Below are 27600 nucleotides of genomic sequence, written 5' to 3' on the forward strand. Positions count from 1 at the left end.
CACTTCAATCTCCCTCTATTTTTCAACTACCCCTCAGAGATAATGTTCAAAAACACCAAGTTCTACATGTAGGTTGCTATCCACTGTTGCTCTACCGCACTGTCACTCATGGCAAGGTTTAATAATTTTTATTTTAAATTTGTTGTGAGAAGTGCACCCCAAATGCACATTTTAACTTTGTAGGGCTAAACCAGAGTTTAAAAAAAAAGGTCCAAACCAAAAAATAATTAGCAATGGTCTGTGAATGAGTGAAGCAAACTTCAATGAATAACAGAGACACTAAATAAGTGTTGTTCAATTTTCAGAGGTGGTGTACTTCGGAACTATTGAGCTGTTAACTATTATTCAAAGAGAAACAGTACAAAAAAAAAACTTAAAGGTGACACATTACCAGGACCCAATTATTTACACATCCATGAGGAAATAAGTGGTTCACAATGGGTAGGGTCAAGTTCCCACAAAACTAGGAGTTTTAGTTTTAGATCTGAAGCAGTGATTTCTGGGGTTTAAAGCTGGATGTGGAAGCTCTTTTTCCTCTCTCTGTCACAGCCAAAAGCTGGGGTTCTCTTCCTGCTGCTAGAATTACATATGAGACAATCCATTTTACTGAATTTGTCTTTGTTAAGAAAGTGTGTATATGGAATGTTACTATCTTGGAACAGTGAATTATAAAGTAGTTAATATATTATTATTTTAAGTATTTCTATAGTTACATATAAGCCATTTTATTTTTATTTTGTCTATTTTAACTGTAGTATAAAATAAAGTGAGTTTTGCGTAAAATAAAGCGAGTAGTTTAACCAACCAAATTGCATCTGGAACCACAACACACTTTTTAAAAAAAAATTGGGGTCTGGGCTATCTTCTTAATATATTTTGAGGGGGTTTCATCTGATCTATCACACATACCAGCCCATAATGTAAGTTACTTCATTCATATTACTCAAAATATTATTGTTCATTCCTCCTTATTGAGGAACAGTATTTGAATGGGAGAAATCACTGCATGTATTTTGCTGACTGTTCTCTGAACAAAGGAACATATTTCACATGGGATTTAAACTTCCCAAACAATTGTTGTTTTTCTGTCGTATAGACAAAATGTTCTGAACTGATTTACAGCAATATAAGAGTATAAAGCCCAATGATTGTATTTAAATAAAAATGGTACAATTTTGACACATTTCACATATACAGAATATGGAATATTGATATGATACAATTTTTCCTGAAACTATGCAAACCATTCAATAAACAGACCAGTATATCACAAGTAAAACTGAAAAGGCCAGAGTTTTAAGATTTAGTTTTGCCCTCACAGGATAACAAAGCTTTAATATTCTTTTAGATGTGGCAACAGAGATCAGAGCAGGAGATTAATGAAATTTCAATCATGAACTCTACCAGTATAACAAAGCTTCAAAAGCATAATATTTTGTGAGCAAGCACAAATAATGCACATTTGTTGACACTTCCTCTCTTGTTCTAAGTTCCTACACTGTTGGACTAAGCACTTGAGTTCTTCATAGGATATATTATGCACATTGACCTTGCATGTACTATAACCATACATTACATATTCTAGTGTTAAGAAATCATTTCAGATTTCAGAGTACACCAAAATGCAGATATGTGCAAAGTCTGCATGCAAGTTAAATCCATTCAGTGGCACAAATGATCAAATTCTGCCAACATAGAAACTTGTTTCAGGCAGTTGTCATGTGACTCCTAAAGTACAATGAATACCTAAGCGTTCTGGTTTCACGTACTACTCCACCTAAGGAATGAAAACATGGCTCAGAAGCGCCAGTGCAGCTGAATATTGACCAAGGCCACATTTGAAGTTTGTTTCGTGCCCCATGCTGTGCTCAATTTAGTTTCTCAACTGAAACATATTACAGCAGTATCATATTTTCCAAACACACCTGGGCACCAGGCAGGACCTGGGCATCTCTGAGTACTTTGCATTAACTCTTAGATAGCATGCAAGCTTCTGTTGTTTGTTGTATTTTAAAAATCCTCATCTTGACGAATATTGTCCATTACATTGTCTTTTCAGAATAGAGATGGCTCTAACTTGTCCATCATAGATTTAATCCAGCTTTTTCCATTTATCAGTTTTGTAGTCGCTATAATATATTCTGTACCTCCTTCTTCCATCTGAGATAAGAATCTAAGCGCAGCAATTTCAGCATAAGTGACACCTCCAAGAAAGAACACCAGAGTAACTCTGTTCTCTCCCTGTTGACCTAACGATCAGGAGAGAAAAGACACAGATTAGCTCAGCAGCTTTTTGAACAATATATATTTCATTCTTCATTAGTTTCTTAGGCTAGTCTTCCAAGCAGATTTCAGATAATGACTTCCCACTTGCTTTTGCACCCACAAAGGAATTATTCAAAATTAGAATGGAAAATTTACTTCCTAAGAACAAAACCACATGGTAGAACATACCATTTTTGAAATTCTTTCCTTTGTATACTTAGTGAATGTTTTCGCAAGAAAGGAGTGAGTTGCTGCAATAAAACTATTATTGTAGTTTATTTCTAGAACCATAGTTTGTGCACAGTGTTGGAAGATACAGTGAACGGAGAAAGGGACAACTGCATATTTTGACTTTTCTAGATAACTGTTTTAGTACTTTCACTTCCCTGAATTGGACTGCATATTCCTGAAATGTGAAAGGAGAAATGTTTGTGTATTTATGTTGTGATTATAGATTGGTATGATAAATCTATTTCTGAAACAGCCTTCTGGCAGCTGCAAGCACCAGAAAATCTCATTATTTCTGTGGCAGTATCGACCACTACACACAACTATCCAGACCTGTTCTTTATCAATGTGAAATTTTAAAAAAAGCTTCTTAGCAGTGAAGTTTAAGCACACCCCAAAAATATTTCAATCATAATATTAATAAACTATTTCAAAATTTCCTCCCCTTCTTTAATACCTTAGTTACCTCTAGACTTAACTATTCTGATGCATTCCTGCTGGCCTCCTAGTTTCTCCTCTCTGTAAACTCGGAGGTCATTCAATGTTTTGCTGGCCACATCCTTACTCACACCGAGTCCTCTGCCCTCATCAAAACCTGTTTATCAATGTAATTTGGTAAAGCAACACATTAGTTTTGAATGTACTAAAACAGTTAGCTAGAAAAGTCATAATATGCAGTTGTCCCTTGTTTACAAATTCTTCCACCTGATCTCTAATCTGCTTCAAACACCTGATTCTCCTAGATATCTTTAATGCTCCATTTTTCAGCTTCCTGAGCATCACTTATTTTAGCTTCATGATTGATGGCTTATCTTCAGTTTTCAAAGCCCTGGGTTCATAAGCTTGTCTTTTTGCCTAAAATTTGCCTGGGTGGCTCAGTGATATACTTTGTTTGATAGTTCTTAATTGTCTTGGGGACACTTGGGTTAGAGAAGTTATTGAAACAAGAACTTATTGCAAGCTTACGTTTTTTGTGCAATCCAGAAGGCAGTTGCTGTCTTTCTTCAAAATGAGGTCCTGGCAACATCTTTAAGACTTCTTCAATGCTCCTCCACCCAGGACGAGCTAGCAACTGTGTTAACCGCACACTTAGAGGGGCATAACCACTGTACACGTAAGATATATCATTGGGATTCTGGAATATTAAAACTTAAAATTACATCATACCTTTTAATGAGCATTTTAAAGAACTTTAAACTCAGGCATGAAAATATATTTGATTTTATACTGTTAGACAATTTTCAAATAATGTAACTACATTGTTATATTATATTAAATGATTTCAATTGAACATAACCATGATTGTTTGATCAAACACTTAGCCAACAAGGAAACTGGAAAACAAAAACACCTGTAAAAGCGTGCTTGACTCTTCTTGGGTTATCAGTTGAAAACAATGTATTCCTATTTAAGAAGCCAGCTCAAGTCTATTAACCTTGGTTGCAACAATCAAAAACAAAACTAAGATGAGGGAACTGGCAATAAGAATAGATCCCACATATGTCAGAAACCTCAATTTCCAGTAAATATTTGCAGGCTTTATTGAATATTATCAGGTCATAGGACAATTAAGCAATAACTATCACTACTTCCAGAAACATCACCAGTTCTCAGACCATTATATAAATCTGTCATTCACTGATAACACTACAGAACTTTATACCATGAAAGATATACAATTCTCTATTTCCATTCTGATGCTCCTGATGAGCTTAAGCAATTCAAGCGAAGTCTGGAGTAAAAAAAGGTGGAGAGAAACCAACAATGGGAAGTAGTATTATAACTCACCAAGTATCTACTGCCTACAGGAAGTATGTTGCAAACGTACACCAATAATTCTGCTAGTACAGATGCGTTTATTTGATAAAGACAGGCCTCTTTATTAAGAATGAAACAAAAAGCTGTTGAATGTTTCACATGAAAGCGCAGTATGTCAGAATTTTACATGTTGATTTGTCTCATGAAGTAATCTCATTTCCATGCATATGATCTGGGGAGTTTCCTCTATAGACTCATTCAGATACAAAGAATGTTGTGAAAAATAAAAGGACATATCCTTCATCAATATTATAGTAGGAGTAATTTCAATTTATTCAAAACAAAGCAGTATATTAATGTTAAAATTCTTATTTTCAAACCCATTTGAAGTTAACATTTGTCATTCACAAAGGAGGATTCAAACAACGAACCTGTTCATTGATGTCATCCATCCAAAGGCGCAGAGTTTTTCTTATAGTTGGATAATTATTCCTGGTGCTAGTCTGAGGTTTCAATAAACCAGCCTTTTCTAGATTATTCAGGGTTAAAATGTGCTCATAACCATATGTCTAAATTAGAAAACACAACACATTAGTAATGGAAAGAAACCAAGAGAAAATTAATGTCCTTTTGTTTGAATCAAAACTACAAACTCCCAAATGTTTATATCCCAAAACTCTACTTGCTACATATCAATGATTTCTCTTGCAGTGTCTCTGTCAGGTTGGTGGAAAGTGATGTGCATTCAATGGTGGCATAAACAGTGCTGTCTGCTGGGGTACATGAAAATTTGACTACAGCCTATTATTAAAGAAATTCTGGCTGAAAGAATGCAGCAGCAGTACAACAGATAAATTAAATAGTGCTTGGATCACTCACTGACCTGCGGTTATTTTCACTCTTATATTTTTCATTAATGTCTGCAGGAGAAACCATTGGGCCTAACACACACATAAAATACACGGTGGCCTGGAATACAGGGATAGAGAAATCATAAACACTTTTAGAGACTCCAACCTTTGAGGATTTCCAGGAGGAAACAAAACCACAGAAATAATAAACTGCCAGAAATAGCATTTATGACAGCTGCATGAGCACAGCACTGTTTTGCATTGGTAAACCCCCTTAACTGTAAGGGATACAGATCAGAAAACCAAGTTCAATGATTTCATCAACAGGCAAGTAACATTCAACAGTCACTGCTTTTTTTTTTTAAAAAAAAGTATATTGGTATACACTGTTAAAAAGACAAATAAATCCAGCTAATGCTTTACAATTCAGTACTGCTTTGGCAATGTCAGGCTCAGGGTGAAGGGAGTGTGCCTTTTATTATCTTCAAAGGAATGTGGGCACCACCCACCTGACCAGCATTTATTGCCCATAAGTACCTTTGACACTTGGTATCTTGCATTACAATTAGACAGCTCCTTTAATACAAATTACAAGTAAGCAGGATCCTAAAACTCCTTCCTCCACTTGAAAATTGTCACAATTCTTACTTCAGTTCTCCTATACCCTGTCTCTCTCACATTCAAATTCTAGCTTTCCTCCCATTCTTATAGGAAATATTACGCAACACAGTGCACCCATAACAGGATAAAGTTGACATAGTTTCAGAGGACCATACTGCTGTTCTCTCATTGGAGACATATGACCAGTGGGGAGTTTAACCCGAGGTGAGTGCTGGTGAGGTTGAGAAGGCTGGATCTTCATGGTAACCTTAGCCAGTACTGGAATTGAACCCGCACTATTGGTATCACTCAACATCACAAAGTTGACTAAGCTAACCAACTCCCACAACCCCCCTCCCCCATCCACAACTGACTAGCTAGTGGAGTTATTTAAAAGCAACTCTAATCCTTTGAGAGGAAAGGCAAGGAGTTTACAGAATCATTCAGTCTCTTACTATTAGAAATAACATGACTGTATTGTAGCCTGGTTCATTCATCTAACATTGAACAAATCATAAAAAAAAGCAGAGTTTAAAACTTCATTGCCAAAGAGCAGCACTTCCAATCATCATGTCTTGTTGCCCCTTTGGAGTGCAGTTGTACACATTTTCTTAGTCAGATCCTCTTTGGATTTGTACATTTCATCATCATGGTGTGGGTGGGGAGAAGTGGGAGGAGTAAAAAAAGGAAGTGATAGTATAATATGTACTACATCCTCTTTAAATGTGATCTCGCTGTCCTTTGTTGCAGCTAGTGCTGCTCCTATTACTCAGCAATGGCATATTAAGGTGAAGGTCAAGCCTAGTCATGGAAACCCCAGAGGAAGGTCTTAAAGATTGTTTAAGGCCAGATTTTGGTGGAAGCAAGGTGTCAGCAGAAAATGAGTGGACCTTGAGAATCATTCCTATCACAGCTAATTTTGGCAACATCACCAAGCAAGTCTCAGACTTGCTAAGTTCGTTTTAAATGCAAAATCAGGAACAGTGCTGCTGAGTCATCGGCTGTCATTATCATATTTAAAGGAAAGCATGAAAGACTGAAAAGCATGGGTGAATTTGAGAAAGTAATTATCATCACTAAACCAGCCAGACAGACTCTACACAAGTTTCTGGTGTGGGATATAGATAAATTAATGTTATTTCTGCAATTATAAGTTTTGATACAGAGTAAATGAACTCACATCAGTGTGTAATTGTTTCAGCTAAGAGCTGAGTCAACAAGAATGGAAACTATGTGGAGGAAATATATAATCAGTTAAAATGGTATGCCAGCATGAAACGTGATTGCAAAACAATGGTAGAAATACAGGCACTAGATAAAATGCTGTGAAGAGAGGCCTGTATAAACAGTAGGTTTCCCACTTGTACAGAGACACAGGAACAAACCCCAAGTAAAAGGGCTTAGTGATAAGATACTGTGAGGGGCAGCGCAGATGGAGGGAGTAGATAATGGTAAGCAAAGGATGGGATGAGGTCAAACGGCCTTGTGAGGTCAGAGTAAGCATTTTGTCACAGACAAGACCGGATAAACAGGAATACTGGGGCCAGTCTTAGGGAACTGGAGGATGTAGATAGGGGAAGAGCAATGTAAAACAAAAGAAGCCAAATTATATAAATATCGAGCGTTTGTCGAATTCGGTGTGTGTTTTGTCCCTGCCTTGTGACATCACACCCACTTGCAAGTGTAAAATAAATGACACTACTGATTCAGATTTTTGTCTCGGACTGAAATTATTGAAGTGAGTGAGCTTTGTTTCTCACACTGGCTACAAAAACGTATTTGTGCAAATTATGCATGGGAAATGTGAAGAAGGTGGTTGAGAAATGTAACTACATTCTTTCAAATTAAGATTATGTTTTTCTCTCTTGCTTTATGGAGTATGCTGATATCCACCTGACAGGATGATTTTAGATCATTCAGCTTTTGACAACAAAACCCAAAGTTGATACATTATAGTGAACACAAATAATATGGAATCAGTCATCATTTCAAAGAAAGGGGTGATATCAATGGCTGACTTAATTAGTTTGTGCAATGTTTCCACATCTAGAATAATTTGGAGCAACCCAAGGACTCAACTTCAGAAAATCAGGAATTATCTACCGAAAATGCCAGAGTAGCCTCAGTTTATTCACTGATACAATATATTTTATTTAAAATAATTTATAAAAGCACTGGTGAAAGAGAAAGAGAATTTTTAAAAAGTGTGGCACCCAACTGAGAAGTTATAACTTTACAGACTCGAGCTCTTTCTTTTAGGTGAAAAAAGACCATTGATCAAAGATATAGTTATAATGTTTAAAAGATTTTTATGCAAATATATGAATACAAACTATTTGGAGGGATATGCGCCAAGATAGTTGGGGCTAGTTTAGTTTGGGATTATGGTCTGCATGGACAAGTTGGACCAACAGGTCTGTTTCCACACTGTACGACTCCATGTGGAGAGAATGCTTTGAAATTTGTATTCTTCCACAAATGGAAGACCATAAGTAAAATTCAGTTACTAATAAAACCAAGACAGCAAAAGAGACAAATGTCTTTGCCCAGGGATCCGTTAGAAGATGAGTAGTTGGATTAATTGCTCCATTTCTCTGCATTTTTAGAAACAAAAATAATTCTAGATTTATCCCCTACTCCTTCTATGAACTAAGTGACAATCTATAATCCATCTGTAATTCCTATGGCATTAATCAACAACACAGAAATTCTTTAGCCTGCAAGACATCCGATGGCTTTTTGATGCATAAATGTTTTGCAAAGAGTGTAGACTTCTCAGACCAAAATAATTGCATAGACTGTATCTTCAAGCTAATGTAGTAAAGTCAAGTTGATTTTCATCTCCAATCTAACTGTGGTGACAGAAATAATTAATTGAGATTACTGAGCTGTTGAAGATGCTTATGTATTGTGAGAGATCTGTCTTTATTCTGAAGGTCTCTGGATCAGCAACTTTTCATACGTCTTTGGTTTACTTGTTTCATCATTTAGTTTCACAGCACAGTGGAGAGACAGCATTTGTTGAAGACAAAGAACTGATTTAATTAGTCTTGCAATGTTATTACAAGACTTATGTAATTCCAGATGTGTTGTAATTTTGGTTACAGCAAATTGTTTTCCAGGTTAAGTGCTGTAAATGCAACTTTATGCTGAAGCAAAATACATACATTTTACAGTACTTAAATTAAGCACTGCCTGAAAGTTTTGACTCATCAATATATGGTTTTGTTCCACCCAAGAGAATGATCAGAATAGCATGGTATCCTATCTTATGGATTGTCCCAATCTGAAACTCTCAATTTGTCCTGTAACACACCAAACCATCAGGTTAATAAATGAGTTTTCAAAGCTTTGGACCTTGGAAGCATGGGTCAACAAAGTAAACTGCCTTGTTGTTGTGAGCCTAAAAAGCTGTGAGTTTTCAAAGAAGCCCATAATTTTAATGATTGAATACATTGGCGAACTTAGCAACTTACTAAGCATTGCAATTGTTACTGTACTAGCATCCATTTATGGCAAATCAAATTAAACTTATTTATAACTTGAGAACTTTTACTTTCAGTCCAACATGCAATTTTGATTTGCAAAACATCTGAGTTATCACATGTGCCTTAAATAAATTTAAAAATAAATTTTTAAAATTCAATTAGACTGTGAATGAAATCAAGTGGCTCTGAAATTTCAGCAGACTTTACCTAAACAAACTACAATTGTAAATTAATTACTTTTGTCCAACCTGCAAAATCTCTCTCTTGTAATAGTCTAGGACTTTCTGTTTCAGGCCATTATTACACACTGACTGCATACAAACAAGTCGCAGAATATTTATCAGAGGTTCTTTTTGAGCAATGGAATCTTCAATGTAACTGTTAACCTGTGGACAGAAAAGCAACACGTATTTGAGGCAGTTCCACTTATGTAAACGCAAGTCAACTATGATTATCAGACTAGTTGATTGTCAGTTGGCTAGAAGGTAAAGAAATGCAATTAGTTTCACTTTTTCTAAACAAATACTCACTGAAGTCTCACAATTTAACAGCATTACAATATCATCAGAGTCCATATATATTTAAAATATAAATACCTTGCTGGCTACCTACAAATCAAAATGAAACTAAATTTTACCCACCCAACATATAATTCAGATAAATCTCTGCAAGCTTTATTAATAATGTATTTAAATTAATTCAGTGCTAAACGTCTCAAAACATCAAAAACGTTTACTGTGTTTTAAATAGAATAGAATTTCTTCTAGTAGATACACGAACTAAAAGCATGAACGGTTAAGGACTTTTTCTTAATTCAATCCCAGGATGAGGGTGACATTTCTTACCATAATGGGATTGGAATCTAGGTCCCCAGAACGTTGCTTGGGTCACTGGATTAACAGTCCGACGATAATACCACTAGGCCATCACCTTCTCTTCATTACAATTAGGTATAGATTTAAATTTTAAAAATAAACGTAATGGCAACTGGCTAATACAGCTATTTGATGCAAATAAAAAAAAAGTGTAAATAATTTCAAAAAGAACAAACTATGGTTTTGTTATTACCTTGTCAGTATCAATCCCAGACATAAATTCTTGTTCCACAGTCAGCTTGTCAAAGAATGTTTCTGATGCTGAACATAAACAATTACAGCAATTAAAAGACACCTACTTTCAGCAAGGCGAATTTATAATTTAGTTTATTTGTTTGATTTTTCAAAACTGTTATACTTAAGAATGAAATTGATAAGTTCAAGGATCTAAGGAAATCAGGAGAGAAAAGGGATTCTTTGGGAATAAGTGGTTGAAGTTGAAAACCAACCACGATCCCACTGAATGGCACAACAGGATTGAGTGGCTGCACAGCCTATTCCTGTTCCCATTTTTCATACTCTCAAACCATTGCTGTCTAGAAGCAAAAGCAGATGAGGAATTAGTATATTATATATTTATATAATCAAATATTTCAGAGCTTTACCTGTAATGTCTTTGATGAGTTCAGCAATAGATGTATGATTAGCTAGTGAAGTTCTTGCTGCTTGCATGTGTGGAAGCTGGGACACAAACTGTTTGATTTCACCTACAGTTTTTGCATTATGTCTTTCCTGCAAGAAATGATTCTGGTTTTAACAATTATGAACCAATTTTGAGACAACTATTTCAAATGAAAACAAACATCTCTATTATTCTAAAACAGACTTCCTCTATTCTTGTATTTATCGTTTTCCTCAGACCACACCATTCCTTCCAAAAAAGCTACCTCTTCCTTGTGTGTGCCTGTGTCACTAATGTAATAATCATTTAAGATCACCTATCTTGGGTGACTTTGCCTGTCCAGGTTTACCACCTTAAAAGCAGGTATTAGATCAAAAGTTACTGTATTAGAAAATAATTGAGTTCCTGGATGACATTTGGCTCTGTCCCAGTAATGAAGGTATTGACAAAACTTTACCAATTAACATTAGCAACAATTTCTACTAGGCTTTGAACAGTCAGATAGTTTGATTTTACGGGTACAGAAAATCTGTCCACAGCTCACAGATTTGTCCTGATTTCTGATTTGTAGCAGAGTCAAATCAGAGGGGTATTGGTAGCCTTTGTAATAGCTCCTGGCTGTATCTCATGATTCCTGATATTGTACAAACGAGGCATAATACTTCTAATCTACTTAAATGATCAATTGCAGACTAAAAATTATACCATGTTCTTCTTTTTAGAATCAATTGCAATATTAGCTCCTTTATGAATTTTAAGTCTAACGCATCTAGTGGACTGTTTTCACAATGGAAACACTGGTAGATTGAAGAGATTGGGCAAGTCTGAACATGGAGGTGTTAATGAACACTTAGAAAATGTGAAGGTGTAACTTCTGGTGTTAGAAATGTAATGATTTTTTTTTTTCAGTTCCTGGTGCTACATTCAATATTCATTTAAAATCAGATATAATGGTACTTAATTGAAATATACATAGGAGTACATTCTTTCCATACACATGCAAACAGTATACAACATATATAATTGGCTTATACCCGAAACGTCGATTCTCCTGCTCCTTGGATGCTGCCTGACCTGCTACGCTTTTCCAGCAACACATTTTCAGCTCTGATCTCCAGCATCTGCAGTCCTCACTTTCTCCCCGAAGATATATAATTCATTGCCAATTAACAAACCAAAGTTCTTGAAAAGCTTGTGAATAAATCGATTTTTGTACAGGCAAGTTTCAAAATTTTAACTATAAAAAGGGTCAGCTGAATTGTCATATTCTTTTCCAGTTTTAGAGTCAGACTGCATGGAAACAGACTCTTCAGTCCAACCATTCCATGCCAATATGTTCCCAAATGGAACTAGTCCCACTTGCCTATGCTTGGCCCACATACCCTCCAAATATTTCTAATTCATGTACTTCTCCAAATGTCTTTTAAAATGTGAAAGTTAAAAATCACACAACACCAGGTTATAGTCCAACAGGTTTATTTGGAAGTACAAGCTGTTGGAGCACTGCTCCTTCATAGGTAGCTGTGTGACAGTGGTAGTTGTACCTGGATCAACCATTTCCTCTGGCAGTTCATTCCACACATGAACTACTGTGTATTTCCCCTCATGTCCTTTTTAAATTTTTCTCCGCTCACCTTAAAAATATGCCCCTAGTTTTGAACTCTCCCACCTCAGGGAAAAGGCCTTTGTTCATCACATTATCTATGTCCCTCATGAATTTTAAACCTCTATAAAGATCACCCCTCAACATCCTGTGTTGCAGTGGAAAAAAGTCCCAGCCTATTTTTATAACTTCAACCCTCCATTTCAGCAACACCCTGGTAAATCTTTTTTGAATATTCTCCAGTTTAATAATATCCTTCCAACAAAAGGGCAACCAGAACTGTACCAGAAGAGACCTCATTGATTAGAAAAGATAAAAACGCCATAGCCTTAACAGGCCTTGGGCTGCTCTCTTATCACAGAGAGGGTTGACCAGCCGTGGTTTAATCTGAGGGTCACCACTTGGGGAGAGGCTGAGAAGGAGTGTCCTTCATGATAACTTCAGCTAGTGTGTGGATTTAACACACACACTGTCAGTATCACTCTACATTGCAAATCAGATTTGTAGCCAATCAAGCTGACTGTTTTGACCTGCAGAGATATATGTTTCACCTAACTCTTTTGGAAACACAATCTATACACCTGAATGGACAGTCAATGTCAGACTGAAGAAAGAATTACCTCAAATGCAGCAGATATGAACTTGGCCTTTTTGCTCAGAACTGAACCAACTGCATTGAAGTTTTTGTCCCTGATTTCTGCATACAGTTCTTCAGCAGAGTTTAACTGTAGCTTCTTAGGTTCATTGGAAAGATCTCGGCCACTTTCATTTTGCTTCTTAGGTGCAAATTTCTCAGGAGGCAGCTTTACATGTGCTGGAAAACAGAATGATTACAAACACAAACCTAAACAGCATGAAAATGACACAGCTCTGTCAAGTGCAATTCCACCGCATTTCCAAAAGACAACTAAGTTGGGTTAGAGTAAGGATGGGAAGAGTGCAAAGCAAGGACTCTCAAACTACTCAAGAAGCAATAGATAGGAAGGATTGCAGTAGGAGATGCTGAACCAGACGGTTTGAGCCTCTTGTCAAATCGAATGATTGGATGAGCTTTCAACAATAACATCATTTCCATCTCCCAACATTTTCTGAATTGCTTTGATCAATATACTATACTGGGACATTCATCAATGCCTTTTCAAACTCTAATGATGACTATTCCAATACTTGCTTAACCAGCCTATTTTCCACTCTACATTAACTGGAGCTCAACTCTTCACTATGCATCTCCTACTTTGCACCAAGATCAATCACATATCATCTCACATGCTTGTTAATCCAATGTAAATACCAGTCTGGGACAACTTTAAAATTCTCATCCATGTTTGAGATGAATTTAAGAACATTAAAAGTCTATGGCCTCACTCTTTACTCTTTGTGTAGTCCCCTCCAATCCTACAAGCCTCCAAGATCTTTGCACTCCTCTACTTCTGGCATTTTGCACATGCCCGTAATCACTTTGCCAACAGCAGATGTCCCTTCAGTTGTCTAGGCCCTAAGATCTAGATTTCCCATTTTAAACCTCTCTACGAATCTCCTTACAACCTTCTCTTCTGACCACAGCTTTAATCAATAGTCCTCATATATGCTTATGTAGTCTGGTGTGAAATGTTTTACAACAGCAAAAATGTTATACAAAATGCAAGTTGATGTTGTACATTTCTGAACATATCTATGAAGTTATATCCATTTTAACCAATAAATCTTTTTAAAAAAGCATTAATTATATTTTGATAAAACAGATTTTCACATAATGATATTATATAAAACAAAAGGACCAGATCATGTCACATTGATACAACCATTTCTGTTTTTAATAGGTTAGCTTTTACATTTGAAAATCAAATCTAGACATTTTCCATCAGGCAAGACAAAGTGGGCAATAATTACATAACTGGATATTTTCATTTGAGCAGAATTTGTCAGTGCTATCCTGCATTCCATCCCTGAGACTCAACAAAGATCATTCAAGGACATAGTTAAGGGTAAAAGTGTTGATGGGAGTTAATAATTTGTTTAATTGCTTGTCGAGAACAGGCTTTTGCCTCATTGACTAAACATGTCATCTTGCACCTAACACAGCAAACAAGCTACTGGAAAATGTCTCATCTTTGAACAGTTGTAGCTATTTACAATCAATAGTTGAATTTATTGTGCTTTACTGGAGACATGATGCACTTAAGTGATTATCTTCTTTAAATAGCTTACTTTCATCCATGGATCAGAATGGTCACAGAAACTCGAGAAGCTCCAAATCTCACTACTTTCTCTTCGGAGGTTTCTTAATTTGAATTATACACAGCACTTGGATAGTCAAAGTATTCTACTGGAAGTATTTTTAAAAATGTATTTATTTCAGGAATAAATTAAAAGAACTAAGTATGCTGGAGATCTGAAATAAAATCAAAATGCTGGAGAAACACCTCTGCTCTGACAAAATCTGTGGAGAGAAAACAGAGATTTTCTGCTGTTTGAATGCATGGATTTCTGATTTCTTGAAGCCCAAAGCCTTACTAACTGAGTATCAGTGGATTGTTGGGACTATTGCCAAGGTTGATTGAGAGTGGTTGCGGTGGTGTTTAAAAGCTGATAAATCTTCAGGGCTGGATACGTAGAGTAAGGCAAGGGAGGAAGTAGTAGGGGTGCTTGTAAAAATTATCAATTCCTGTAACTTGACTGTGGTCATTCATTATGAGAGTTTAAACAGTGAGCATCAGCATCATGGGAGGAAATATTGCAGTTGAAACTGATACTGTCATCCACACGTCACTTGCGATATCGCTCAACTCACTGGAATGAGCAGGAACCCTTGTTGATCTGGAGATACGAAGATTCATTGTATCTTTGCTGCCACTAGATGTGACAAGCTAACTTAGTACCAATAACTGAATCTGGGACATTGCTGGTCTGTTTGGTTCAGCAACACTATAGTGAATTTATCCCAGAATCAACAGGAGATCTTCAACCAGAATATGGACTTGCAAGATTCTAGAGGTTCAATGAAGTTTAATTAAATAGTGACAATGAAATTAAATAACTTGCACCCCTATGGCTAAAATTTGTTATGATCCTAGACCAGATTGCTAAATTTAAGTTATGACTTACTGGGGACTAGTAACTTATTTTTAAATTCACAGATTCAGGGGACTTACTAAAGCCACAAAATTCCATGGTTTTGAAAAAAAATAAAAAATGTTGCTATTAGAACAGTAGTACAACCTTCACACATGGATAACTTTCTTCTAACATCCAGAATTAACATGTGGTAACCATGGGGAACAGATTGAACACCCGACAGCACACATCAAATAACTAATACAATCAGAACAGATCCCTACAGATTTCTTAGCAATTCCTAAAATAGTCAATGATGTGGTTGGTCATCAACTCTCATGAAACTTCAAAAGCTCACAACTCTTCACTTTTGCCAGTATGGCTTTGAAATCTCTTCTCAAGGGCTGCTCTGTTACAGACTGCCTGCAACAGCTTCTGTTCTGGTCATTTGTGGGCAGCACGGTGGGACAGTGGTTAGCACTGCTGCCTCACAGCGCCGGAGACCCGGGTTCAATTCCTGCCTCACGCGACTGACTGTGTGTAACGTTTGCACGTTCTCCCCGTGTCTGCGTGGGTTTCCTCCGGGTGCTCCGGTTTCTTCCCACAGTCCAAAGATGTGCAAGTCAGGTGAATTGGCCATGCTAAATTGCCTGTAGTGTTAGGTAAGGGGTAAATGTAGGGGTATGGGTGGGTTGCGCTTAGGCGGGTTGGTGTGGACTTGTTGGGCCGAAGGGCCTGTTTCCACATTGTAATGTAATGTAATCTAATCTAATCATTCAATGGGTCTAAGCTCCCTTGGACACAAACTGTCCACCAGTATACATTCACAAACATAACTCCAGCTCTTCATGCTCAAGCTCCAATCTTGATCAGCGACATACAGCAAATACTGTCTGTGGGCATTTCAGCAGCCCTCTCCTCAGCTGTAATGCTCATCGACTTCTTCCAACTCCCTCACTGCTTCTTCTGTACCACAGCCTGTGACCTTTATACTTTCTCAGCTCCTCAGGACTGGAGTCCTGACTTGGACACACAGCTACATACCAGTTCCTTAGATCTCTTCCTGAGTAACAGCGCAGAACCAGCCAACTACTCTAACTCCTCAAAGAGTCCCCTCCACAAACAAGTGTAATTCAGTTTTCCCAGCAGCATTTCTCTTTTTCTACAACTATCTTTTGAACCGCTCTTCAGTGATTCCCCCAAACTGTTTGAAGTGATGTATTGAAAGCTTTGCAATAAGATCCTTCTCCAGTGTTGAGCAAAACTGAAAGGTGCCAACTAGCAACTCTTGGAATTTTATGTTCCATAAATACCAATTGCCAGTTATAGATTTCCAAATTGCTCAGTACAAAAAGGATACAATAAGCGAATTTCAACACAATCTTCAGAAATTTAGTGTCTATGAAGGATACAAAATGCATGCAAGAATTCTCACACACTTAAGAGTCCAAATACTTTATGTTCTATTTTCTGTTAAATCTCTTGCAACAGCCGAGGAATGAAATATTTAATTGGCCATGAACAATAAGTGCAGGAGCATTTGCAGTTTTATTTAAGAACTTACTATTTTGAATTTCATATATTTCATCAATAAGTCCTTCGTAAGTCAGTTGTGTTGCCAGGGGCGTTAACAAGTCAACATTTCGATCAAGTAACAAGAGTTTATCGAAGACAGGTAAGATCTGGTTCTGAGTCCCAGCAAATTCCCTCTTCATTCTTAGCATCATATTTGCCACAAGCTGTGGAGAAACAATCAGGGTTTCAAAACTTCAAATTACACCTTCATTCCTCAACAGACACCCCAGCATACTGCCATCCATTTGTACCATATTTATCTCCAAAATGACAACAAAGAGTCGGTGGAGTTGTTGACAGTGAGGAAGGATGTGTCAGGTTACAGCGGGATATAGATAAGTTGCAGAGCTGGCAAATGGAGTTCAATGTAGGTAAGTGTGAGGTGATTCACTTTGGTAAGAGTAACAAAAAGATGGGGTACTGGGCTTATGGTCAGATCCTTGGTAGTGTGGATGAGCAGAGGGATCTTGGTGTCCATGTACACAGATCTCTGAAAGTTGCCACCCAGGTAAATAGTGCGGTAATGAAGGCATATGGCGTACTGGCTTTTATTGGTAGAGGAATTGAGTTCCGGAGCCCTGAGGTCATGTTGCAGTTGTATAAGACTCTGGTGCGGCCACATCTGGAGTATTGTGTGCAGTTTTGGTCGCCATACTATAGGAAGGATGTGGAGGCACTGGAACGGGTGCAGAGGAGGTTTACCAGGATGTTGCCTGGTATGGTAGGAAGATTGTATGAGGAAAGACTGAGGCACTTGGGGCTGTTTTCATTGGAGAAAAGGTTAGGGGTGACTTGATAAGGGTGTACAAGATGATTAGGGGTTTAGATAGGGTTGACCGTGAGAACCTTTTTCCACGTATGGAGTCAGCTATTACGAGGGGGCATAGTTTTAAATTAAGGGGTGGTAGGTATAGGACAGATGTTAGGGGTAGATTCTTTACTCAGCGAGTCGTGAGTTCATGGAATGCCCTGCCAGTAGCAGTGGTGGACTCTCCCTCTTTATGGGCATTTAAACGGGCATTGGATAGGCATATGGAGGATAGTGGGCTAGTGTAGGTTAGGTGGGCTTGGATCAGCGCAACATCGAGGGCCAAAGGGCCTGTACTGCGCTGTATTTTTCTATGTAAAGAGAAATTTCAAAATGGACAGCCAATGGCAGCAGCTTTCAAATCAGCAACAGCAATAGGTATGGAAAAAGGACTTGATTAAACACCAACTCCAAGAGATTGGGCAAGCTTCAAATAACAGACCACCTCCAGTTTAGGAAGGTTTGTGTGTGGGGGGGGGGCGGGGGGGAAGAGATATTTTTGAAAGTAGATAAAATCACTCATCTATGACAGGTGTTCGGATGATTTCATGTTTTTTTTGTCATCGTCCTGAAATTATATTCTCAACATTGAAGAACATAATTCATAAGCAATGTGGAGAAAGTTTGAACATACCCGTGCACATTCACCTTTCCCAAATATCTGTGGGATGGTTCCATACAAAGCTTGCAGAGTCATCAGTCCTTTGGCAACACTGAATAAGATGGTCTGGTCATTTTCTAGGTAACACTCCTATTTGCAAATACAACAAAACTTTAATTTCTTTTTGTAAAACAAGGCTCTTAATAATAAATCAGATGAGTTATTTGTGTATGAGCCCACCTGTTTCACTGGGCTCCTGGAAGTACTATAAACTTAGTTTTTAAATATTAAAATAAGTGGCCCTACAGTATTCGTAAATGTACCAAGAGACCAAACATGGTACAATAGTGTAGTATGCATTGCAAATGATCAAAATGCACATTATCAGATATGTAAGACGGTGAGAACATTGGGCTCATAAGGAAAGCTAGGAATCCACCTATGGTAGATTTTGAACCAGAACACCATAACTGTCAACACAGCTCAAAAATAGATGTAGTACATATTCCTGTTTATTAATGGATCATAGCAGATCTTAGAATACCGTCAGAAGTAGTGGTCCAGGAGCAATACGTACCAACTCTAGCTAGTGTCTAGTCTTATGGACTAGACCAGACCGCTCAAAACATTCTTGAGCAGGCAACCCAAACCATAACTTTGCAATTTGTTTTGGTAAGTGCTAGGTTGACTACTAGGTTTTAAAACAGCAGAAATTTATTCACAAATTTACACAATGAAACAAAGAACAGAATAAAGAACCCCTACTGAACTCAGCCTCTCCAAACTAGACCTAATTATGCTGTTACGAATATACACAACAGTCTCAATAAGCAAACCCCTTTAAACACAGTTTAAAAAAATGGAACGGATGCTTACAGGTTGAAGTTAGAAGGGCAGAAAGACAGAGCCTGTTCATACAGTCCACTGCTGAACTCCAACTAGTTCTGGACTGAACTGCTCAGCTAGGGAGCTGACCACTCCCCTTTCATTATACAGGTTACTTATAAAACATGACCACTTGGTTTGAAGTCTCATCTGTTTACATATAAACAAAAAGGCCTCTCAATACCCTTTAAACTCTGTTCCAATTAGTCTGATTTGGTACAGAGTGGTTATTACCCCTCTGAAAAAAAAAAACAAGGACACAGTATCCTTGAGAAGAGGAACAGCTTTTATATAAAAAAAACAGCTTTGTGACACTAGATTTCTCCACTTTGCACCCCACCTCACCCCCCCACAAAAAAAAGCCAAAATAAAAGTATAGTTTTTCCCTTTCCACTTCCCCCTAAAGTAGTGATGCCTTATGCAAATAATCATGCAAGGACAATAGGTCTTCTGACACAAAAACAGAAGTTGCTGGAAAAGCTTAGCAGGTCTGGCAGCATCTGTGACAAGAAATCAAAATTAACATTTCAGATCCGGTGATCCTTCTTCAGAACTTCTGACAACTCACCCTAACTATTTATTCATGGATATGTGAACAGTGTCAGCAGGTTATTCAATCAGGTATGTTACCTTTAGTTTTAACAAAGGGATAACATTAGAGATATTAGAAATTCCATAAACTCTCAAAAGGCAACTTTAAAAAAGCAGCGAGGGCCCTTTTGTAGCACAGGAGTGGTAGTGTCACTACCCATAAATCAGAAGGCCTGGGTTTAAATCCCACCTGCTCCTGCGACATGTAATAATATCTCTGAATAGCTTGACTAGAAAAAAATTAGTCAAAAGGCAGCTAAACCTAATTGCAACTTTATCACACTTCAGCAAGAGTAGTTATTATAACAGCTGGCCCTCAGCACTGTTAAGAAGTACTGTCAATAAAGCTCCAGTTAGTTACAAATTACAATCCAATCATCTAGTTGCTGTGTAAAAAAAAAGTGACAACTGAAGAAAATACTACAAAGACACAATAAATTATAAAAATGGAAGCCTTGGATAGATTATGGGAGTATTCAAAGAACAAATTACAAAATTAATTGCTACAAGAAAAATCCAGTGCAAACTTTGAAAGCGAGAAGGATCTGCAACCTTCACCAGATCCTCAAATACATATAAAAAACAAAAATTTTGGATTTATAATTCTTATTGTACCACCAAGATTGTACCACTTTCAGAAAACAAGTACAACATTTGTAATCTTTCTATTTTTGAGATCTGCCAGAGAGCTTTCCCTACGAGCCTAATGTTCTCACACTGTCTCAGATATCCGATAATGTGCATTTTGATCATTTGCAATGCATACTACACTATTGTACCATGTTTGGTATATTGTATGCCTTATTCTCAAATAGGTGTGAGTCATGTGACCATTCAGGTTCAGCAAATGCAAATTCTTCAGATTATATATATAGCTCTTTGAATTATTCTTCATAGTTATTTGTTAAACTGAGTAGAAAGTTTCCATAGTTGTATATCTAAAGCAGCATATTTTCTTTTGGGGAACTGAAAATGCAAAATGGCTTCTGAGAAACCAGCTGTCCTGTTTTAAATGGAACATCATTGCCACATTAGCTATGGATGGTTTGATATCTGAAATTTTAAACTTTTTGATGTTTAAATATGCTTCAATGCTTTAAAAAAGTATACTGTTCTTTAAGAATGGCTTTATTTTTGTCTGACTGCTAGTTAAGAATGACAAATGTACTGAATATCAATACTTTATTTGCCTATAGCTTTCAAGTTTGTATTTCATGCAAATAACTTGGCAATCATGATTTGAATTCACATTTGAAACCAACATGGTTGAGTATGGTGTAAAAATTATGCTAAGTTCAGTACTTTTTTGATATGAATTCACAGAACATATATTTATTCCATTTTCTGATTATTCCTACAAAGTATTCATAATCACTCAAAAAGTGGTAGTTTTACTGACAAGTTACAATTTGCACGTATTTCTCAAAGCTTTCTCCCTTTAAGTTCAGAAAGGCATGGCACATGAGAAGAATCAGCTAAGCAGGGGAGAGAGCTCAATGTAATGAGCACCTAGCAAACAGTGTCAGCAGAATGCCATAAGTTAGTACGTGCATTCAGCGCTTTATTGTTTCTTTAGAATTGTTAATGCAACCTAAACTAAACATTTAAATACTGGGGAATTGATAGGGTAGCAGGGTACTGTCCTCTTGCCAGAAGCAACTTTTGCTGGGGGAAATGGGGAAGATAGTTTGCAGAAATTTATTTCACAGAATTAAAAACAGAAATTGTTGGGAGGAACAGGAGGTGTGGCAACATTTGTGGAGAGAAAGCAAACTTTGCACTTTGGGTCCACTGACCCTTCTTCAGAACTGAATTTCTGTTTTTGTTTCTGATTTGCAGCATCTGCACTTGTATGTATATGTTTTTTTTTTAAAACAAAAACACTTCATTCTTTCCTCTCATTATTCTATGTATTTCTAGTTACAGGATTCAATGAGGATCCAGAACTATTATTCAAGAGCAAAGCAATATCTCAAAGATGATCCCAGAGGCATTGAAAGTTTGAGGAAGTATTTAAAAGTTTGAAACTGTTTAAAATTATTTAAAATCATAATATGCTCTTGCTCTGAGCTGAAGAATGACCTGAAGGGAACGTTTTTCAGCTCAAAGTCATTCGGGGGCACAGCTTTACCTCAGAACATACCTTGCTGGTTGTCTCAACTGGGGGGAACCATGTTGCAGCAAGAAGTTGAAATCACATTGCATTCAACAGACTATTTGTCAGAATACAGCCAGTGGCAAATAACCCGGTTTCAGCACTAACTGCAAAATCTGGATCTTTAACATCTGATTTGTACATAAGGTTCAAGTGCTAAATTTTATCCTGATGGGCATCACAACTGAACACATTAGCAATGACCACTGTACAGACTGCACATATTACTACATGTAATGCAATCAGAAGCCATTCAGAATACACTGTGGAAAATATAACTGGTTTATCCAGTCAGGTAAACAATACAAAAAGTCTAAATTGCAACAAGTTCACTTCGAGAGAGATAAGTTTATGCAATACTTAAGGTAAAATCTGAGAGACTGCAATGGAAATATGATGTTAACCAATTACCCTAAATGCACTTTCAGCTTCCATGGACATTAGATCACTGTCAAATGGAATTAAATCCAGGCTGTACTCCTCTATATGGGTGAAGTGGACCAATAGTCCTTGTTCTTTTAATCTCTGTTCACAAAGGAGACTTCGACGTGGCAGGAACAGAATATGGAAATCTCTGGGTGGACCATGATGCTTGTGCTCACTAAAATAAAAGAAATTAAGAATGAATGCATCCGGATAATAATTCACACCATTCAGAGCCAAACTACGCTGAATTTCAAGCCCCACTTCTACAACTCTGGTTTCATATTCTTATTTTCCTGTGGCAAGTGATTATGCTTTGCTAGTTATCTTAAAAAATGATTAATTAAACCTAGAGGTGTTTTACCCAGTCTCAAATCAAAATGGTTGGGGAAATACAGTATTTGTATCATTGGGTTTACATAGTCAAAACAATCTAATATTATCTCAAAACATATGTGCAAATATCTTTCAAAACAAAGCAAATGAGTTCAGCTCTTACTCTCTTTACAATCACTGAGAGAGTGACTACCCTAAAACTTTGCATATTCAGTTCGAAATTAAGAGATGGTCATTCAGTTACAGCAGCATTAGTAACAACAATTTAATTATTTTTATACCAGTATTTAAACCAGACATGGAGGTTATTTTTCCAGTAATGGAAGAAGTTCATAGGCCAGCAGTTCCAACAACTGACTGAAGTATTCAGTTTGATAAAGGACAGAAACATATTTTTTTCTTTTAGATGCAGTATTTTTTTAACAGGTGCACAATGCATCGATTGAAAAGCAGCCAGGATGCATTTGTCTGTTGATATCTTTATGTAACCAAACACTTTGACTGAAATGACTAGCTCGTAGAGTTAATTGTTAACCCATCTGACTGGAAACAATCAAAATAGTTTAAACATGTGTCTGTGGCTACATAGAGATCAGACCACCAATCTGGAGCAGTGTCTTCATTGTAACATCTTACATCAACTGATAGAGAAACAAAATGAAAAATTCTAAATTTAAAAAATCAGCTTAAAAGTGAAGATCACATACCAACGAATATTATCAGCAATAATGTCCATTAGTTCCAGTCTAGGCCTCACAAAGAAAATTATGTTTTTGACTTCAGCTGGAGGTATATGCCCTTCCTTCAGGGTAAACATTTTATCAACTTCATGTTCCTAAAAGATTGTTAAACATTACTATTACTGTAAGTATCATTATCCTCAAGATTGAAGAGAAAAAGCTACATAAATTAACTTGGGGAAACCAGGCTAATTCTTAAAAACCTGCAAATAAGTTTGCTCAGAGATGAATATTATTCTAATAAAAATCTTGAATTTTTAAAAAGAGGAAATATTGCACACCCAAACAAACAGATTTTTGGAATTACTCAAACATGTTGTCTTCATAGCAAAACACAATCTGCTGAAATTCTTGTTTCAAAATAAGTTCCTGCAATGCTGAATATTCCTAAATTGTCCATTTTACAGAAATGTTACCTATGTAAAAATTTACATTATAGAGTGAAGAGGGGTTAATTTCCAATCTCAACCAGCTACCTCTATAATATTTTTTTTTGGAAGGTAAGTCAAGAAAAATGTAAAGAATATTTTATTCTAAGAAATAAAATTATCAATACTGATCATTCAAATTGTCCAAAACTTAGCAAACAAACAAGCAGTCATTTACCTTTAATAGTGAATACTGTGCAATCAGTCCAAATGGTCCAGTAAGATACTCATCCCAAACTATTGCCTGTGAGAGAAGCAGACAGCAAATCATGTGCCAGAAAGTCACAAAGTCCAGGAATCTCAACAAGGTGTTGTACCTGCACTTGGAGTATAGAGATCATCCGCGTCCAATAATATCCAGCTATCAGTAACTCAGGAAATAGAGAAAACAGGCATTTAAAACTTAAACCTCATTGTTATTTTTAAAAGTGTAATTTTCAGAATATGGACTCTGACAGCAAGATTGACATATATTGCCCATGCACAGTGGTTTGAAAAATAAAACCAAGTGCCTTTCTCGATTATTTTGAAAGAACATTGAAAAGTTAACCATAATGGTGTGGTACTAGTCTGAAGAAGGGCTTATGCCCAAAACGTCGATTCTCCTGTTCCTTGGATGCTGCCTGACCTGCTGCGCTTTTCCAGCAACACATTTTCAGCTGAGATATAGGCCAGATCAGGTGAAGACAGCAGGATTCTTTCCTTAAAAGGACACTGAATTAGCCTCAGTTTAAAATTATGAAGTACCAAAAATATTTTTAACAGTACACCTCTCAAATCAGGAGAAAAATGTTGAGTTCTTGTACTTCTTTGCACAGTAGAGCATCTGATACAATTCAAAACACAAAGAACAGTTTTTCAGTCTAAGTAAAGACAGCAAAAAAAAGGAAACTCTAAAGTTTACACATAATTTTCACAAAAACTATTTCTAGTTAAAAGATGATAAGCATGAGGAAACAAGTGTATTTTCAGATTACTAGGAGAAAGTGAGGACTGCAGATGCTGGAGATCAGTGCTGAAAATGTGCAGATCAGGCAGCATCCAAGGAGCAGGAGAATCGACATTTCGGGAATGAGCCCTTCTTCATGAAACGTCGATTCTCCTGCTCCTTGGGTGCTGCCTGACCTACTGCGCTTTTCCAGCAACACATTTTCAGCTATTTTCAGATTACCACAAAATACCATATTGTACCATGTTCCAATATACTTCATTATCAAGCTACTTTTTGGAAGCTTGCAGCAAGAAATACTATAATTTTTGTTTTTAAAAGTACTGTTAGACAATTCAACAAACAGAAAGGCAAAGACACATGTTAAGGAGTTGGCATGTCATTCATTATTTAGCTCCTTTATGTTCCGAACTATTTAAAAGAATTCTAACTTGCAGTTATAGAAAAATAATTACTGTCTGAACAAAGAGGCATCATATCATTTGTTGAAAGTAATATTAAATCAGACAAAAAGCATTATTACATTAGACTTTTAACTACAAAAAGGACAAAGTTAACATGGAGTTCTGATATTCAATAAAGATTGATTGTGATTAATTAAGTGTCACAATGGAAAAGAGAAATTTTGCAATACTAAGTATTAAACCATGTTACTTTGCTCACACTTTCGAATAAAAATGTAAGGAATCTTCAGGCTTGGAAAGCTTAAGTGTTATATTCAGCGAACCAGGGGTTGATGCGGAAAGGGTCATCTGCCTTCAAGACTCATAGAAACAAGGTCACCCTCCTGCAAATGTTTGGGGTTAAAACACCTTCTCTCCCCCTAGGCTTTTAGGTAGCAATATTGGAACAAGTCCCCCTGCCACTGGGCAGCGTGGTTAATACGAGCTGGATCGAGGTTTGAATATTGCAACAGGTCCACCTGCCCTAGAGATTTTAGGGGCTGAGATAGGTGGGGGGTAAGGTATTCTCTCCCCCAAGGTTTTGGGGAATTAATTTCGGGAAGGGCCACCTTGCCCTAGAGCAGTTAATATGGGAAGGGTTCTTCTGCTTCCCCCCCCGGGGGTTGAGATGGACCTGGGGAGATACTCTCCTGCTGGAGGTTTAATTTTGGGAAGGGTCGCCCTGTCCCCCAGAAGTGGGTGGGTCAGGAGCACCGACTTTTCAGGACTCGGGCTATTCTCACAACCACCGCGCCCTTTTAAATCCACCATCCCCGCCGCAGACCTTGCTGCCTTCACATTTATCCAGAAATTCGCGCAGCTCCTTGCGCGCCGCCTCCCGCAGGTTGTTGAGAACCACTCTGCCGTAACTGAGGTGCGCCGCCATCTTGAGCCGGGTCATGTGACGCGGCGTGCACCGCCCCACGTGACCTGAACTGTCCATCATCCGTCCCTGGGAGTGAGGTCCCGTCCCTGCTGCAGCTGCTGCTCTTATACTGGGGTCTCATTGCTTTTCATTCAGTTTACCAATAATTAAATAACGGTCTCTTGCTGTTTAACACACAGGGAATGCGCATAAAATATCAAATCAACAGCCTTGCTTTTTGCGGAAACACTATTTGAAATTGAGGACTAGTTCGGGTTCCATTCCAGAGTAATTTGAGTCACAAATGACCCCTTCCCCAAGGCAAGCACAATTCAGTCAGCCAAGAGAAGCTTAAAAGTAAATTGCTGTAAGCGTCAGTACCACTATCACCAAACAAATCCAAGTTTTATGTTTTGATTATACACAGGGAATTTAAATAACACAAACAAACCGAAGTCCCCCTGTCCAGTGAAGACCCAGCAGACGGCAATTAGAATCAAGGCAGTCACCTCCCTTGGATCTTCCTGCCTTCCTGCTTGCCTTCTTTCGAGTAGATAAGTGACACTCGTACAAAGCAGCAGTGAAAAAGCAGTAAATTTAATAAGACAGCCCTACGTCTTTCACAGGAGCACAAGACGAAATTTGATGCCATCAGAACTCAATCTGCAATTACACTTGGAGGGCTGAGTGGCAGAGCAGTGACAGCTTTCAGTTTACTTTTTTCTGACAAGTGTGCTATGTGCTAAATAAAACTAGGTAGGTAAATAATTAAACAGCATTATTGTAAGTCAGGAGGAGTGGTAATACTTCTCACCAAAACCCAGACACAAACTTTAAATGTCTATTGACCCAAGATCCACCTCTACCCCCCGAGTGAGACCAAGGCTCCTGTTGTCATTTGCTGGGTCCACTCTCTCACAAAGTTGTGAATCTTCCCAATTTTCATTTTCTGTTGATACAGCATAGAAATGTAAACTTATGTTTAAATGAAAATTGTTATATTGCTTTAAAAGGGCAGCATGGTGGTTCAGTGGTTAGCATTGCTGCCTCACAGCACCGGGAACCCGGGTTTGACTCCAGCCTCGGGCGACTGTGTGTGGAGTTTGCACAATCACCCTGTGTCTGCGTGGATTTCTTCTGAGTGCTCTGGTTTCCTCCCACAATCCAAAGATGTGCAGGCCATGCTAAATTGCCCATAGTGTGTTAGTCGGGGGTAAATGTAGGAGAATGGGTCTGGGTGGATTACTCTCAGGAGGGTCGGTGTGGACTTGTTGGGCCAAACAAGTCCACACAAACAAATGAAATCATTAATCTAAGGCCAGCTCCTTACAGTAATATTAGAAACGGGTGTGCATGTTCCTAAAAGCTGTAAGCTTCTATCTTGGATGTTTGTGATTCAGTGGTGGGATTCTTATAACTGGGTTAGCATTCTGTGGGTTCAGGTTCCACTCCAGAAA

The 27600-nt window shown here is 37.5% G+C and overlaps 1 protein-coding gene across 1 annotated transcript; it reads right to left on the reverse strand.

Moving 5' to 3' along the window:
- Positions 1 to 1127: 1127 nt before the first annotated feature.
- vps33a (VPS33A core subunit of CORVET and HOPS complexes) lies at positions 1128 to 26179 on the reverse strand. Its single transcript, XM_043715764.2, has 13 exons — positions 26063 to 26179; positions 24065 to 24130; positions 23426 to 23553; positions 22371 to 22560; positions 18362 to 18478; positions 16909 to 17083; positions 12911 to 13104; positions 10671 to 10797; positions 10259 to 10326; positions 9439 to 9576; positions 4683 to 4820; positions 3460 to 3628; positions 1128 to 2249 (listed from the first exon to the last, which is right to left on the reverse strand). Exons 1-13 carry the CDS (start codon positions 26177 to 26179, stop codon positions 2056 to 2058), a joined length of 1821 nt encoding a protein of 606 aa, XP_043571699.2. The 3' UTR covers positions 1128 to 2055.
- Positions 26180 to 27600: the final 1421 nt, after the last annotated feature.

Source organism: Chiloscyllium plagiosum, unplaced genomic scaffold, assembly GCF_037043375.1.
Source record: "Chiloscyllium plagiosum isolate Xiang-an unplaced genomic scaffold, Cpla_swu_hap1 HiC_scaffold_24, whole genome shotgun sequence".
Classification (NCBI taxonomy): domain Eukaryota; kingdom Metazoa; phylum Chordata; class Chondrichthyes; order Orectolobiformes; family Hemiscylliidae; genus Chiloscyllium; species Chiloscyllium plagiosum.